Source organism: Ovis canadensis, chromosome 1, assembly GCF_042477335.2.
Source record: "Ovis canadensis isolate MfBH-ARS-UI-01 breed Bighorn chromosome 1, ARS-UI_OviCan_v2, whole genome shotgun sequence".
NCBI lineage: Eukaryota > Metazoa > Chordata > Mammalia > Artiodactyla > Bovidae > Ovis > Ovis canadensis.
The window spans coordinates 249,947,514-249,964,178 of NC_091245.1; the positions used below are offsets into that span (position 1 = coordinate 249,947,514).

The 16,665-nt window shown below is 39.3% G+C and overlaps 1 protein-coding gene across 13 annotated transcripts in view; it reads left to right on the plus strand.

Annotated features, from left to right (window-relative positions):
* Positions 1-16,665, plus strand: part of TFDP2 (transcription factor Dp-2) — a 207,625-nt gene that overhangs the window by 56,018 nt on the left and 134,942 nt on the right. For 10 of the 13 annotated variants that reach the window (XM_069563821.1, XM_069563788.1, XM_069563812.1 and 7 more), the window contains one exon: positions 7,739-7,805. In XM_069563821.1, the coding sequence (XP_069419922.1) occupies positions 7,739-7,805 (67 nt within the window). Of the gene's footprint in view, positions 1-4,817; positions 5,263-7,738; positions 7,806-16,665 lie in introns of those variants that run through there. The other 3 variants (XM_069563836.1, XM_069563828.1, XM_069563871.1) reach the window with 3 other exon arrangements.

Sequence of the window (16,665 nt, forward strand, 5' to 3'; positions counted from 1 at the left end):
TCCTGATTCCCTGGGCTTGGGGACATGGGGAGGTTGGGCCTCAGACTGGACAGAACGACGAGGGAAAGAATTGAAGTAGACTGAATGTCTGATTCAATATCACAGTAATTCACAGTAACCATTCAATATCACAGTAGTCCAAGTCTGTGCCCCAACCAGTAAAGCTGAAGAAGCTGAAGTGGAACGGTTCTATGAAGACCTACAAGACCTTTTAGAACTAACACCCAAAAAAGATGTCCTTTTCATTATAGGGGACTGGAATGTAAAAGGAGGAAGTCAAGAAACACCTGGGGTAACAGGCAAATTTGGCCATGAATACAGAATGAAGCAGGGCAAAATAGGGTTTTTGCCAATAGAACGCACTGGTCATAGCAAATACCCTCTTCCAACAACACAAGAGAAGACTCTACACATGGACATCACCAGATGGTCAACACCGAAATCAGATTGATTATATTCTTTGCAGCCAAAGATGGAAAAGCTCTATACAGTCAGCAAAAACAAGACTGGGAGCTGACTGTGGCTCAGATCATGAACTCCTTATTGCCAAATTCATATTTAAGTTGAAGAAAGTAGGGAAAACCGCTAGACCGTTCAGGTATGACCTAAATCAAATTCCTTATGATTATACAGTGGAAGTGAGAAATAGATTTAAGGGCCTAGATCTGATAGATAGAGAGCCTGATGAACTATGGAAGGAGGTTCGTGACATTGTACAAGAGACAGGGATCAAGACCATCCCCATGGAAAGGAAATGCAAAAAAGCAAAATGGCTCTCTGGGGAGGCCTTAGAAATAGCTGTGAAAAGAAGAGAAATGAAAAGCAAAGGAGAGAAGGAAAGATACAAGCATCTGAATGCAGATTTCCAAAGAATAGCAAGGAGAGATAAGAAAGCCTTCCTCAGCGATCAATGCAAAGAAATAGAGGAAAACAACAGAATTGGAAAGACTAGAGATCTCTTCAAGAAAATTAGAGATACCAAGGGAACATTTCATGCAAAGATGGGCTTGATAAAGAACAGAAATGGTATGGACCTAACAGAAGAAGGAGATATTAAGAAGAGGTGGCAAGAATACACAGAACTGTACAAAAAAGATCTTTATGACCCAGATAATCACGATGGTGTGATCACTCATCTAGAGCTAGACATCCTGGCCTTAGAAAGCATCACTACGAACAAAGCTAGTGGAGGTGATGGAATTCCAGTTGAGTTATTTCAAATCCTGGAAGACGATGCTGTGAAAGTGGTGCACTCAATATGCCATCAAATTTGGACAACTCGGCAGTGGCCACAGGACTGGAAAAGGTCACTTTTCATTCCAATCCCAAAGAAAGGCAATGCCAAAGAATGTTCAAACTACTGCACAATTGCACTCATCTCACACGCAGTAAAGTAATGCTCAAAATTCTCCAAGCCAGGCTTCAACAATACATGAACCGTGAACTTCCAGATGTTCAAGCTGCTTTTAGAAAAGTCAGAGGAACCAGAGATCAAATTGCCAGCATCTGCTGGATCATGGAAAAAGCAAGAGAGTTCCAGAAAAACATCTATTTCTGCTTTATTGACTATGCCAAGCCTTTGACTGTGTGGATCACAATAAACTGTGGAAAATTCTTCAAGTAATGGGAATACCAGACCCCCTGATCTGTCTCTTGAGAAATCTGTATGCAGGTCAGGAAGCAACAGTTAGAACTGGGCATGGAACAGCAGACTGCTTCCAAATAGGAAAAGGAGTACATCAAGGCTCGCAAAGAGTCGGACACGACTGAGCGACTGAACTGAACTGAACTGAAGGCTGTATATTGTCACCCTGCTTATTTAACTGATATGCAGAGTACATCATGAGAAACTCTGGGCTAGAAGAAACACAAGCTGGAATCAAGATTGCCAGGAGAAATATCAATAACCTCAGATATGCAGATGACACCACCCTTATGGCAGAAAGTGAAGAGGAGCTAAAAAGCCTCTTGATGAAAGTGAAAGAGGAGAGTGAAAAAGTTGGCTTAAAGCTCAACATTCAGAAAACGAAGATCATGGCATCTGGCCCCATCACTTCCTGGGAAATAGATGGAGAAACAGTGGAAATAATATCAGACTTTATTTTTGGGGGGCTCTAAAATCACTGCAGATGGTGACTGCAGCCATGAAATTAAAAGATGCTTACTCCTTGGAAGGAAAGTTATGACCAACCTAGATAGCATATTCAAAAGAAAATTTTGCTTTTGAATATTACTTTGCCAACAAAGGTCCGTCTAGTCAAGGCTGTGGCTTTTCCATTGGTCATATATGGATGTGAAAGTTGGACTGTGAAGAAAGCTGAGTGCCAAAGAATTGATGCTGTTGAATTGTGGTGTTGGAGAAGACTCATGAGAGTCCCTTGGACTACAAGGAGATCCCACCAGTCCATTCTAAAGGAGATCAGTCCTGGGTGTTCTTTGGAAAGACTGATGCTAAAGCTGAAACTCCAATACTTTGGACACCTCATGCGAAGAGTTGACTTATTGGAAAAGACTCTGATGCTGGGAGGGATTGAGGGCAGGAGGAGAAGGGGACAACCGAGAATGAGATGGCTGGATGGCATCACCGACTCAATAGACACGCGTTTGGGTAAACTCCAGGAGCTGGTGATGGACAAGGAGGCCTGGCGTGGTGTGATTCATGGGGTTGCAAAGAGTTGGACACGACTGAGCCACTGAACTGAACTGAACTGAACTGAATGTCTGATAAAGCTCACTAGCCATTCTGAAATAGATGAGCACATTTTTGTGGCCTTTTAATATATTTTGTTGAGATACTCACTCGAGGGATCATATCAGTTTACAGCCCCATGAACAATTCGTTCTCATCTCTCCCCTCCCCATCTTTCTGCAGCAAATAAATATGTTCAGCACTGTTCCAGACTACCTTCTTGGGATTTATAATGTAGTGAGAGGAGATGATATATATGTAATGTTAATGATACCTGTTATGAAGAACAATAAAACAGGGTAAGAGGAGAGAAAGCATAGCAATGTGGAGGTCTCTTTCAACAAGGTATTCAGAAGCATGCTTTTTAAGGAAATGGCATTTAGACAGACGGGTGCTCTTTAGTCTCAATACAGAAGGAAGGAGTCAGCCATGTGAATATATAGGGAAAGAGCATTCCAGGTAGAGGCAGGAGAAAGTGCTATTGATCAGAGAACAGCCGATGACCAGTTGACAAGGTGGAACAGAGTAACTAAGCCATACAAGTGGTAGGAGGTGAAGCCAGAGAGCAGGTGCCAGATCATGGGGAGCCTCGAAAATGGGGGTGAGCAGTATGTGTTTTATTTAGTTTAATTAATTTATTTATTGTTTGACTGTGCTTGGGTCTTTGTTGTGTGTGGCTTGTGGGTTCAGTAGTTGTGGCAAACAGGCTTTGTTGTGCTGTGGCACATGGGATCTTAGTTCCCGGACCAGGGATTGAACCTGTGTCTCTTACATTGGAAGGTGAGTTCTTAACCACTGGATCACCAGGGAAGTCCTGAGTAGTATATATTTTAAATGTCAGTGGGGAGCTAATGGAGTTTTTGAGGATGATTTCAAGACCTAACAGCATTTTAAAGTTTATTCTGGCTACTGGGTGAATCAACTGAAGAGGGCCATAGTATACGCGAGGGACTCATTTGGTACTTATCCCAGTAGTTCAGACAGCAGAAGATGGTAAGCTAGGCTAGGGTAATGATACTGGAGATGGGGAAAAGTGGTTGAATCTAGGATGTATAGAAGGAACAGCCAGCAAGACCCATTGAGTAATTAGGACATGGGGACAGGGAAGAAGGTAAAGATTTCTCAGCATTTGGCTTGTGTAACTGGGTATGTGGTTTTGCGGTTTCATGAGAAGAAGATCTCTTGGGGAAGTACAGGATTTTGTGGCAAACTCAAAAATTGTTTTGAAAATATTAAAGTCGAGGGACCTGAAAACATCCAGGTGGAGAAATTGGCCAGCCAGTTAATGATAAATAATGACTCTGGAGCTGTAGGGAAACCTTGGGGCTGGTTATAGAAATTTTGGAGTCATTTCATATTAGATTATTTTAAAGTGGGGGGACTCCATGTGATTATATAGTTCATGCTTGGGTAGAGAATGCATCAGGACCAAGTTCTGAATACAGGGATTCTCTAGCAACTGCGGAGGAGGAGAGGCAGCAAAGGACAGGAGAAATGGACAGAAAGGAAGGAAAGCATGACCCTGATGATGTGGAAGCCAAGTAAAGAAAGTGTTTCAAGAAGGAAGGAGTAATAGTTGTATCATATGCCACTGAAAAATGACTCTTAGATCTGGAAGAGATGGCCCTGGTTTTATGGGAGCATTAATAAATGTACGTGAAAAAAATTATGTGTCAATATTTACATCCTTATTTTCTATTTCTCATTTTGCATTTCTCATATGAGAACAGTCTTGTGAAGAGTTACTTTTGCCTTAGTTCAGTGCCATTCTAGGTCTTTTATGGTTGTAGGTGTTAGAAACCCTTTTCAAAATAGCTTAGCGCAAAGAGTGGCATTTTTTGATTGGCACAACTGAAACATCTGGAGTACTCTGGCCTCAAATACAGCTGCTTTCAGGGGATCAAATGAGGAGCATGAGAGCTCTGTCTCCTTTTTCCAGCTTTTGGCTCTGTCTGGTGGCAGAATAGCCTACACTGGCGTCCTAATGCTCAATCTCAGAAGAGAGGAAGTTTTTTTTTTAGCTTTTATGTTTCAGATTCCATGGAGGGGCTTTGGTTGACCCTATTTGGCCCACATTGTTAGACAAGTCATTGTAGAGAAGGAAGTAGGGTTCCATACATGGTTTGCTGCCTCACCATGGGTCATGGGGCCACCCAGGCTATCACAGCACAGTTGAGGCTCTAAGACGAACATCCCACCAGACCTGCGTGGATTGTGGGATGGATCCCTTTGCAAAAGGAAGTTCTGCAGAGCTGGTGATATATTCTTTGTATCTGGGGTAAAATAAAGTAGTATCAAGTAGTATCTAGTATCCACTGATAGGGCTTTCCCAGTGGCTCAGTGATAAAAGAATCCATCCACCTGCCAATGCAGGAGACACGGGTCCAATCTCTAGGTTGGGAAGATCCTCTGGAGGAGGACACAGGAAACCACTCCAGTATTCCTGCCTGGGAAATCCCATGGGGAGAGGAGCCTGGTGGGCAAGCCTGCATGGGGTCGCAGAAGAAGAGGACACAACTGAGTGAACGAGTGAGCCAAGTTTCCACTGATCCTCTTCTTGACCAAAAATGCAGGTGTGTTTTCTCCTGAGTTCACTTAGTGTGCGATAAAGACGTGGAAGATAGTTTTTTACCTTGTCAAAGAATCTTTTAAAAATATGTAAGCCATGATAGTCATTATAAAAATTAGAAAATACAGATAAAGAAACTAGAGATTAGATTAGAGATCATATACACAAATGTGTGTGTGTGTGTGTGTATATATATGAACCAAAATCTATATATAGTTTTTCAATTTATTTTTGGCTGTACCACGTGACATGTAGAACTTCCTCTACCAAGGATTGAACCCGTGTCCCCTTGCAGTGGAAGCATGGAGTCTTAACCACTGGACCAACAGGGAAGTCCTACACACACACACACACACACACACACACACACACACTTTTTTAATAAAAATGAGGACACACACAGACACCCACACGTATATAGATACATTTTTTTTAATAAAAATGAGGATACACACAGACACACACGTATATATATATTTTTTTAAATAAAAATAAGGCCAGATTGTTTTGTAACCTGCTGTTTAGTGTAGTCTCTATGATGAGTATCTTCTCCTGTCTTGATAACTCTGTTGTAACATCATTTTAAATGGCTTTTTAATATTATCTGTTCTATAGACCTTACACCAGTTTCCTAATATTGGCCATTATTTTCTTTTTTTTCCCTTTTTTAACTTTTTTATTTTTGTCAACTCATTGGGTTATTTCTGTGAAACAAAAATCTTACAAAATTACTTGCCCAAAGGGTGTGTACTTTTTAGGGGACCTTTGATTCGTATTACTAAATTGAATCTCAGAAAGACCACCAGTTGTATATTCACCATTGGTATATGAAGGTGCCAGTTCCCCCTTATTTTCTTTTTAATCTTTGTCAATCTAGTTGCAAAAGATGGTGTGTAATTTGCTTCATTTCTCTGATTGCTAGTTAGATCAAACTGGTATTACATATATTATCTATACACTCACTGGTCATTTGTGTCTCTCATGAATTGTCTACGTCAGTGTTAAAGTAATAAACCTGTTGCCCTTTGAGTTAACAACTCAGACTTGAATACTGCTTTGCATTAATGAACATGTTTACATAATTTTTTAACTTTGTCTAAAGAGCTGCCTGAATTTGTTGTATGTGTAGGTATTGTCATTCCCCTGACAATGTTCCATGAACACCTTCCTTGTGAATGAATGGTAGAGATAAACTTTGAGCACAGATCATCTCCCTTTGAATCCTGTTTTCTTTTGATTATATCAATCTGAGACATTAAAAATCAGTGAAATTATAATGGTATTCTTAGGGAATAGCATTTGACTCAAACATTTAAGCTTTGGACATCTTTTATTCAATAGGCAATGACTGCTTACACTAGGCAACGCAGTGTTTGAATATCCAGATTGAAAACTTTTTTCAGGATCTTATTTGATGAAAAATTTTATGCAAAACGAGTTTACTTTTCTTCTCTTGATCTGTGACACATTATATAGAGAGATCCTTTTTAAATACATAAAATAAAGAAAGAATAGCTAATATTTTAAAATGCCTTTCCTTGCCAACTTCTTCTACTCTCAAATGATTTACTTTTTCTTTGAACCTTTATACTTGGTTTATGAAAACAGAAATTAATATATTTTTGAAGTTTGAACTTAAACATTTTAATAGTATTTATCTAAGCTCTAAATACAAACAGCTCCTCTCCATCCATGAGACCCGGATTACACCCACGGTTGATTTAGAATTGACCTTTATCTTTTCAGAGTATGATCTGTTGGTTACAAAGGCACAGATGTACATCTGCTTAAAAGTTTCCAAATTCGTTTGCTGCTCCACTCTGCAGAAGTTGAGCAGTAAGAGCAGGTGTTTAAACGTAACAGTAATCCAGTAACCGTGAACTCCGGACTGCCTGTGTGGTTTTAGTTGAGGTTTCTGCCGTTACCTTTGTATAATAACAAAAAGGTATAAACTGATGCTTTTGAAGTTATTGTAATACTTGGATTAAACAGTTCCATTGTATTAAGCATGGAGTGTATTAAAGGCTGTCTTTGCCTTCTTTGCTTTCTGTTTACAGTAGAGCACCAACAAGAGTTTCGCCTTCCTTTTCTTTTCATAGAAGAGTTTAAAAAGGAGAGGTGTGTTGGTGGCCAGCAGTGAGGGTAGAATTTTGGTATATGTTTTGGAAGCTTCACAACTGCTACATTACTTGCTTAAGAAAAAAAGCCATTAGTAAAATGTGTAGATCTCACTTCTGCTCATAAGTAATGCTGTTTCATTAATTTTTATCTTAATGTGGACAATGCCATATTTTTCCCATTTCGAGCAGTATGGCAGCATTTTAACCCTGTTCTTATATCTGATATAATTAACTCATCTTTATGTGACTCTGTATAATATTTGATATGGACCTCTGGTGGGAGGTCATTAATAACGGCTTATTAAGTGATCACATACTATTTAAAATCTTATTTATAATTTTTTAAACTATTTTATTCAGGTTGGTTTGAATTCTACAAATGCAGAACTAAGAGGATTTATAGATCAGAATCTCAGTCCAACCAAAGGTAAGGACAGTTGAATAAAATTTTTCTGCATCAAGCTAGTTTTACTGCATTTGTTTCATAAAAAACGCAGCTACATGAAGAATTACTTTGTGTATAATAATAATTATATAATATTACTGTGTTGTCATGACCAAATAATTTTTATCCTTTAAAACTCAGTTACCTCTGAGAGATGAACAGGAGAGGGTGTGTGTATGTGTGTTTGTGTGTTTGTTTTGAGAGACCCTACCTTCAGTGATTTAACTTGTAAAGAATACAGTAGAATGAATGAATATATGTAATTCCTTTTTCTAATACGTAGTTTACTGGAGGAATGTGTATATCCGAAATCTGACGCACCAGTACAGGTACTTGTACAGAACACTGTCAGTGTCTTTAAGCAATATCTTTTAGTAAGGAGAAATAATATACTGAAATCTTTGTGGTTGAAATGATACGATGTTTGGGACTGGCTTCAAAATAATCCACTGGGGAACAAAGAGCAAAGTAAGTGGATAGATATGAGTTGGTTAATTGTTTAAGCTGGGTGATAGCTAGATGAGGTTTCATTATTCTTTTCTCTCTTCCTTTGCATATGTTTGAATTTTTTCCATTGTACATATGCAAAGGTGGAGACAAAGTGTCTACTACTACAATGCAGATAGCTAGGAGAGAAACATCAGCTTTCTCAAAGGCTTTGTCTAAGGTGGACAGAAGGCTAAAGAAATCTGTTTCAGTATAAAAATGTCCAGCTTAATAGTTGTAGTGGTCTCTAGAAGTATTCTAAGAATTTAGAAGTATTAGCAAGCAGAGAACGTGGTACTTGAAGCCTTGAATGCTTCTCATTTTTTCCTCAGTTTTCTAAATTGTGGTAAGATACACAAGACATAAAGTGAACACCTCAGCCATTTTTAAGTGTATGATTTGGTGGTATTTAAGTACATTCATGTTATGCCACCATTATTACCATTCATATCCGTAACTCTTCATCTTGCAAAACTACAGTTCCTGCACCCATTAAACAGCTACTCCCTATTTCTTCCTCCTCTAAGCCTCTGGCAAGAACCATCCTACTTCCTGTATCTATGATTTTCACTACTCTGCCTACCTTGTATAAGAAGAGTTACACTATATTTGTGTTTTTGTGACTGGCATTCTTTGCTTAGTGTCCTAAAGGGATTTCCTTCCTTTTTTAAGGCTGAGTATTATTCCTTAAAATAACTGTAACTATGTACCACATTTTGCTTCTCTGCTCACCTATCTATTGATGGACATGTTGGTGCCTCTATATTTTAGCTACTGTGAATGATGCTGCTATAAACATGAGAGTAGAAATACCTTGTTGAGACCCCGCATTCAGGTCTTTTGGATATATTCATAGAAGCAAAGTTACTGGGTCATATATTAATTCTATTATTAATTTTTTTGAGGAACTGGCGTTTCAATTTTCACAGAAGCTATGCCATTTTACATTCCCATCAACAGTGTACAAAGGTTCCAGTTTCTTCACATCTTTGCAAACATGTATTATTTATCAGAGGCAACCGTATGTAAAGTGATATGTAAAGTGTATGTAAAGTGATATCTCATTGTGGTTTTGATTTGCATTTCCCTAATGACTAGTTCAGTTCAGTTCAGTCACTCAGTCGTGTCTGACTCTTTGCGACCCCATGAATCGCAGCACGCCAGGCCTCCCTGTCCATCACCAACTCCTGGAGTTCACTCAGACTCACATCCATCGAGTCAGTGATGCCATCCAGCCATCTCATCCTCTGTCGTCCCCTTCTCCTCCTGCCCCCAACCCCTCCCAGCATCAGAGTCTTTTCCAATGAGTCAACTCTTCGCATGAGGTGGCCAAAGTGCTGGAGTTTCAGCTTTAGCATCATTCCTTCCAAGGAAATCCCAGGGCTGATCTCCTTCAGAATGGACTGGTTGGATCTCCTTCAGTCCAAGGGACTCTCAAGAGTCTTCTCCAACTAGTAACACTGAACCTTTTTTCATGTGCTTACTTGCTATTCATTATCTTTGTAGGAATCTGTATTCAAGAAGACCCTTGCCCATTTTTTAACTGGATTATTTGTGTTTTGTTGTTGAGTTCTAGGAATTTTTTATACATTCTGGATATTAATTCCTTATTGGAGAAATGATTTGCAGATATTTTCTCCCATTCATTAGGTTATCTTTTTGCATACTTGACAGTATCCTTTGATGTGCAAAAGTTCTTTGATTTGATGAAGTCCAATTAATCTATTTTTTTAAATTGTTGTTGTTGCCTCTGCTTTTTGTCATTTCCATTAAATGATTGCCAAATCACTGTCATGAAGATTTTCCCTAGTATTTTCTTCTATGAATTTTATAATTTTAGCTCTTTAAGTTTAGGTCTTTGATCCATTTTGAGTTAATTTTTATATATGATATAACTCAGAGTCAAACTGATATCCAGTTTTCCCAATAGCATTTGTTGAAAAGATTATCGTTTGACCATTGAATGATCTTATTAACACCCTTGTGAAAAATCAACTGGCCGTATATGTGAGGATTTATTTCTGGGCTTTTTATTCTGTTCCATTGGTCTATATGTCTGTCCATATGTCAGTACCATAATGTTATAATTACTGTAGTTTTGTAGTAAGTTCAAATTCGAAAAGTGTGAGTCCTCCTGTGAGATTTATTTGGCTATGTAGGATCTCTTGCAATTCCCCATGAATTTGAAGTTTATATTTTCCATTTCTGTGAGAAAGGCTGTTAGGTTTTTTTATAGAAATTGCATTGACTCTCTGGATCACTTTGGTTTTATTGACATCTTAATACTGTTGTATCTTCTTATTTATGAACATATTCAACTTAATTTAAGTAATTACTTAAAAAATTTTTTTAATTGGAGGATAATTGCTTTGCAGTGTTGTGTTGGTTTCTGACATAGAACAAAATGAATCAGCCATAAGTATGCATATGGCCCCTCCCTCTTGAACCGCCCTCCAACCCTCCGCCCTGTCCCACCCCTCTAGGTTGTCGCAGAGCACCCCATTGAGCTCCCTGTGTTATACAGAAACTTCCCACTAGCTAGCTGTTTCGCATATGGTGGTGTATATGTTTCAGTGTCACTCTCGCCATTCATCCCGCTCTCTCCTTCCTCTGCTGTGTCCGCAAGTCTGTTATTTATGTCTGTTTCTCTTTTCCTGTGAGTAAATAGGTTTTTCGGTATTTTTTGGATTCCATATATATATATATGCGTTAATATATCATATTTGTTTTTCGCTTTCTGAGTTTCACTCTGTATAATAAGCTCTACTTTCATCTGCCTCACTGGAACTGACTCAGATTTGTTCCTTCTGATAGCTGAGTGATATTCCACTGTGTGTGTGTGTGTGTACAGACAACTTTACTTCTTTATCCATGTATCTGTCGGTGGGTATCTAGTTGCTTCCATGTCCTAACTATTTTAAACAGTGTTGCAATGAACATTGGAGTACATATGTCCTTTTGAATTATGATTTTCTCAGGGTATGTACCTAGTAGTGGGATAATTTTACCATTTCTTTTTGAAGTAATGAAAATGTTCTGGAGATAGTGGTTGTAGTAATGGTTGTAGTTATACAACCTTGTGTATATACTGGAAACCACTGAATTGTACACTTTAAAAGATAAATTTTAGTGTATATGAATTATGCTGTGGTTAAAAACAAAAAAAAATATTTCTTCAGCTTAATCTCTACTTCTGGCTCTGATTTATTCTCCCCATCTTTATCAGACTTCTTGGAAGAAGTTGTATACACTTATAGTCCCATTCTCAGGTTTTATTCACTTTTCTGCCTGATGTCGTCTGGCTTTAGACTCCATTCATTCTTTGAAACTGCCCTTGGTTTTGTCTTTTTTTGTTGTTGTTATCAGCTTTTGACACAGTTAATGTGTCCCCTCTTTTTAAAAATAGCCATATATATTTATAGATAGATAGATAAAATTTTGACTGACTTATTTATTTGGCTGTGCTGGGTATTAGTTGCGGCACGTATGATCTTTTTCAGTAGTGGCATGTGGGATCCTTAGTTGCACTATATGGGACCTAGTTCACTGACCAGGGATTGAACCCAGGCCCCCTGTATTGGGAGCACAGAGTCTTAGCCACTGGGGAAGCCCCTAAAAAATAACCTTTTAACTTTACAACAGTTTTAGATTTACAGAAAAATTACAAAAATAGTGCATAGAGTTCTCATAAACCCATCACTCAGTTTCCCTACTGTTAATATCCTACATTAATCTAGTATAGGTTTTACAGTTAATGAGCCAGTGTTGATACATTATAATGAATGGAAGTCCAGTTATAGGTTTTTGAGAGAAAGACTGTGGAGATAAAGGTCCATTTTCATTACAGCATAATCAAGGGTGTCACCATGGCTTGCCATTATTGGTGTGAACCTCGATCATTTACTCGGCTGACACAGTGCTTGTCATGTTTCCCTGCTGCACAGTCACCCTTCTCCTTCCCCCTTTCTGTACACCGTAGTCTTTGGAAGAAGTCACTATGTGGAGTCACACTTGAGCAGTGGGAGAGTTTGCTCCACCTCTTGACTTCTTTGAGTTGTGAGCATCTACATAATTTATTTGGATTTCTTCCATCCTAGATTTGTTTTTTCTCCCTTATTCATTTGTTTGTTTGTTTATACCAACATGGACTTACAGGTATTTAGTTTTTACTCCAGGTCATAGTCCAGTACTGTTGGATCGGCCAAAAGTTCGTTCAGGTTTTTCCATAACATCTTATTGAAAAATCCGAATGAATTTTTTTGCCAACCAGATATTTTTGTTGGTTGGTTTTTTGCTCAAATCATTAAAACTATGGCCATTGGAAGTGTTCAGTTGCTTTTCTGTGTCCCTTTGACATATTTCCTGCCCATTCCTCAGATCAGCCATTTACCCAAAGAGTCCTGACTGCTTTTCATAGAGAATGTTGTTAGAACATCAGGATCTTGGTGCTGAGTGAGCGATTGTTCCTGGGATGGTGTCTTTCTTTTTGAAATCGCTGTTTTTCTTTGTGTTTGTGATACCATAGTTTTTAAGTCTTTATAGGAAGCAGTACAGTGTAGTAGCTAAGAACAAGGGCTCTGGCAGTTGAGGGGGTAATCCTGGTTGCATTTCTTATTTTTGTTTGTTGTTTTCAGTTGCTCAGTCATGTCTGACTCTTGAGGCTCCCTGGACTGTAGCCCGCCAGGGCTCCTCTGTCCACGGGATTTCCCAGGCAGGAATACTGCAGTCGGTGGTCAGTTCTTTAACCAGGGCATCTTTTTGACCCAAGGATCGAACCCATGTCTTCTGCATTGGCTGGTAGATTCTTAACCACTGAGCTATCTGAGAAGCCCTTGGATTTCTTATACCCAACAGAAGCTAAACCTGAGCAAAATGATCTCTCCGACCCCAAATGTCTGTAATAATGCAGGTCATGATGGTAAGTTGCTCGTAGCATCTGTAAGGATTAAATGAGATAATGTGCATACATCACCTAGTACAGCACCTAAGACACAGTCAGCATTCAGAATGTGCTTACCCCTTTTTCATCTTTCTTTTTGGCCATTCCCTTCAGTCTGCTCTCTTAGCTCTTCTGTTTGTCTTCTAAATGTTAGTGTTCCGTGGGGTTTTTGTCTTGGGTTTTTTGTTTTCCTCACCTTGTACATTTTCCCTAGGCAGTTTTATCTGTTCTCATTGCTTTAGTTTTCATTACTTTGTATATGGTTGATTCTCAAATCTGTAGCTCTGGCCTAGACCTTTGTCTCGAGATTATGTATATTCAGCTGCTAGTTGGACACCTTCTTTTGAATAACTTATACACATCTCAGACTCTGTCTGTAATTAAAGTGATTATTTCACCTTCTCAAAACCCATTTCCCCCTTTTCTTTATTTTATTGGACAGTAATACCTTCTATCCTTTGCCCAAATCAGAAAGTATCATCTTTGCCTCCTTTTTTTTTTCTCTCTCTTTGGCATCAGATCCCTTGTAAGATTTGTTGATTCTACCTAAATATGGCAGTACTTCCCACCCATTTTCTTTATTCTGTTGCTATTATCTTAGTTCAGACTACCATAAGCCATTTCCTGGATTACTGGAGCTATTTTATTTACTTCAAGATGCTATGTTTCTTTTCTATTTCATTCATTGTATTATAGTTACATATTTTTTCTCAAACACAAATCTGAACAAGTCTTCCCAAGTTAAATACATTTTTCATCCCTCATTGCCCTCAAGATAATGCCCCAACTCCAGTTTAAAAGGTCCTTCACATTGCGGTTCTTGCTTTCCTGCCTAGCCTTGGCTCAGACGTTGATGCCTCTCGTCACACTGAACTGCCCTCTGCCTGTCGCTGCCTCACTGCTCTGCCACCCCTTCTCCTTTCATCCCTTCTCCCGCCATCCCTGTCTCTGTGTCTTGCTGTATCCTCTTCTCTGTACATATAATATTATTCCTCTCTGACACCATGCTACACTTCCCTCTTGATAGATGCACGTTCCATCTGGCTCATTTCTTTCGTGTTTTTTTTCAGTGTTTATTTATTTTTGACTGCCCTGGGCCCTTGTTGCTGCAAGTGGGATTTTCTTTATTTGTGACAAGTGGGGTCACTCTTGGTCGTGGTGTGCAGGCTTCTTTTGTTGCAGCTCATGGGCTGTTAGGGCTCGTGGGCTGTGGCGCGCAGGCTTAGTTGCTCCTTGGCATGTGGGATCTTCCCAAACCAGGGATTGAACCTTTGTCCCCTGCATTGGCAGGTGGATTCTCAGCCACTGGACCACCAGGGACATCCCCATCTGGCTAATTTCTGTTCATTCCTAGCATCTAAATTTAAATCTTATTTCCACTCAGCCCATAAAACTCTAATACTCTCTGCTCACCCCTATTGCAGTATTTGTCACACTAAATGTTAATTACTGATTTATTTATTGGTCCCCACCTAATTCCATGAAGTCAGAGAGTTTTTATTAGTCATCATTGTTTCTCTGGCATAGATATTTCAAAGTAGCTATACCAAATTGGAACTTTCTTTATGTCTTTCCTTTGACCTGTAATCCCTTTGGCCACTGGGCAAATTCCTATTTACTGGTAAAATCTATCTGATTGTGGATTCCTCTGTACCTCCTTGTCACTGTACCTCCTTTGTGTTAACCTTTGGATCCTGCACATATTTTATTCTTGTCCTTATCACATAATATTGTTTTTCTTTATATGATTTTCCTTTTCTTTTAATAGACTAAGCTCTTTAAGCTCAGAGTTCATATTTTTGTCTTTGGAGTCTAGCTTAGCATCTGGTACAATTATACATACCCAGTAAATTTAAAAAAATTTTTTAATTGAAATGTAATTAATTTACAATACTGTTAGTTTCTGGTATACATCCAAGTGATTCAGTTATACTTATAAATACGTTATTTTTAAGAAACCTTCAGTGTTTTTTTGAAGCAAAGCACTAAGGTATTCAATGAGGAAGGTTCCTGAGCTTTTTGTCTTAGGGCATCTGTCTCAGAGTTGGAGGTCTAAAATTTACTTAATTAGTTAAGAACAAGCCTGAAGATCATTGTATTCTGTCATAACCGTGCAAACAGCAGATGATTTAAAAGCAGTTGTTGTGTTATTTTTTTAAATGAGAGGAAAAAGATACTGTAACTCAGGGCTTTATTATCTATGATGTTGAAATCCCAGTGGCACCTTTGTGGAGATCAGGGATTCCTCCCTTATCTGGGAGGCACATGCTGTTTCTTGGGCTGTAAGAAGTGGTTCTAGCAAGGAAAAGAGGCCATATTTTCCTGTAAGCTACATGCCATCCTCCGGCAGCTGCCGGATCAGCAGCTGCTGTGGGCTGACGTGCAGATAGATGAGACCTGCCCCGTACCCTCCTCTTGTTTCTTTACGTCCTTGGGAGAGCAGTGCCACCTTGCCACCTCCTTCTTTGCTTAGACATAAACTTTAAAATATGCATGTCCCTTACTGACCGCCAGTTCCACACCATCCAAAAGATTGCAGTAGCTTCCATCTATTGAAATGTCAGCCTATTAAAAGGAACGCAGCAGCTCAAAGGAAGGGATCAATTCAGGTCAGTCGCTCAGTTGTGTCCAACTCTTTGTGATCCATGGGGTCACATGCAGCACGCCAGGCTTTCCTGTCCATCACCGATTCCTGGAGTTTACTCAGACTCACATCCATTGAGTCGGTGATGCCGTCCAACCATCTCATCTTCTGTCATCCCTTTCTCCTCCCGCCTTCTATCTTTACCAGCATCAGGGTCTTTTCTACTGAGTCAGTTCTTTGCATCAGATGGCCAAAGTATTGGAGTTTCAGCTTCAGCATCAGTCCTTCCAATGAATATTTAGGACTGATTTCCTTTAGGATGGACTGGTTGGATCTCCTTGCAGTCCAAGGGACTCTCAAGAGTCTTCTCCAACACCACAGTTCAAAAGCATCAATTCTTTGGTGCTCAGTTTTCTTTATAGTCCGACTCTCATATCTATACGTGGCTGTTGGGAGCCAGCGTGAGGAATCCCGCCCATGGCAGTGGTCATGAGGAAGGAAGCCAGACAAAATGCAAAGGCGTGATCTAGCTTCAGGGGTTCCCCCTGAGTTTTTCCAAACATCTACCCCCAAAAAGCAGAGTCTTATTGCATATAAAAAGAATGTCTCAGTCTGAACCCCACTTGGATGGCTCTCTAACTTGCCTAACAGGTTCCCCCAGACTTTTTACAATTTGTGAATTGTTTACAGCCCTCCAACTGAGAGAGGCACAAAGCTTAAAGCATCTTAAAGATACAGAGCCTTATAAAGAGCTAAAAATCATATTGGTAATGGGTTTTCACTGTTGACTCAATGACTGCTGCCAGGCCTCCATATTCCTTATCTTTTAGGCA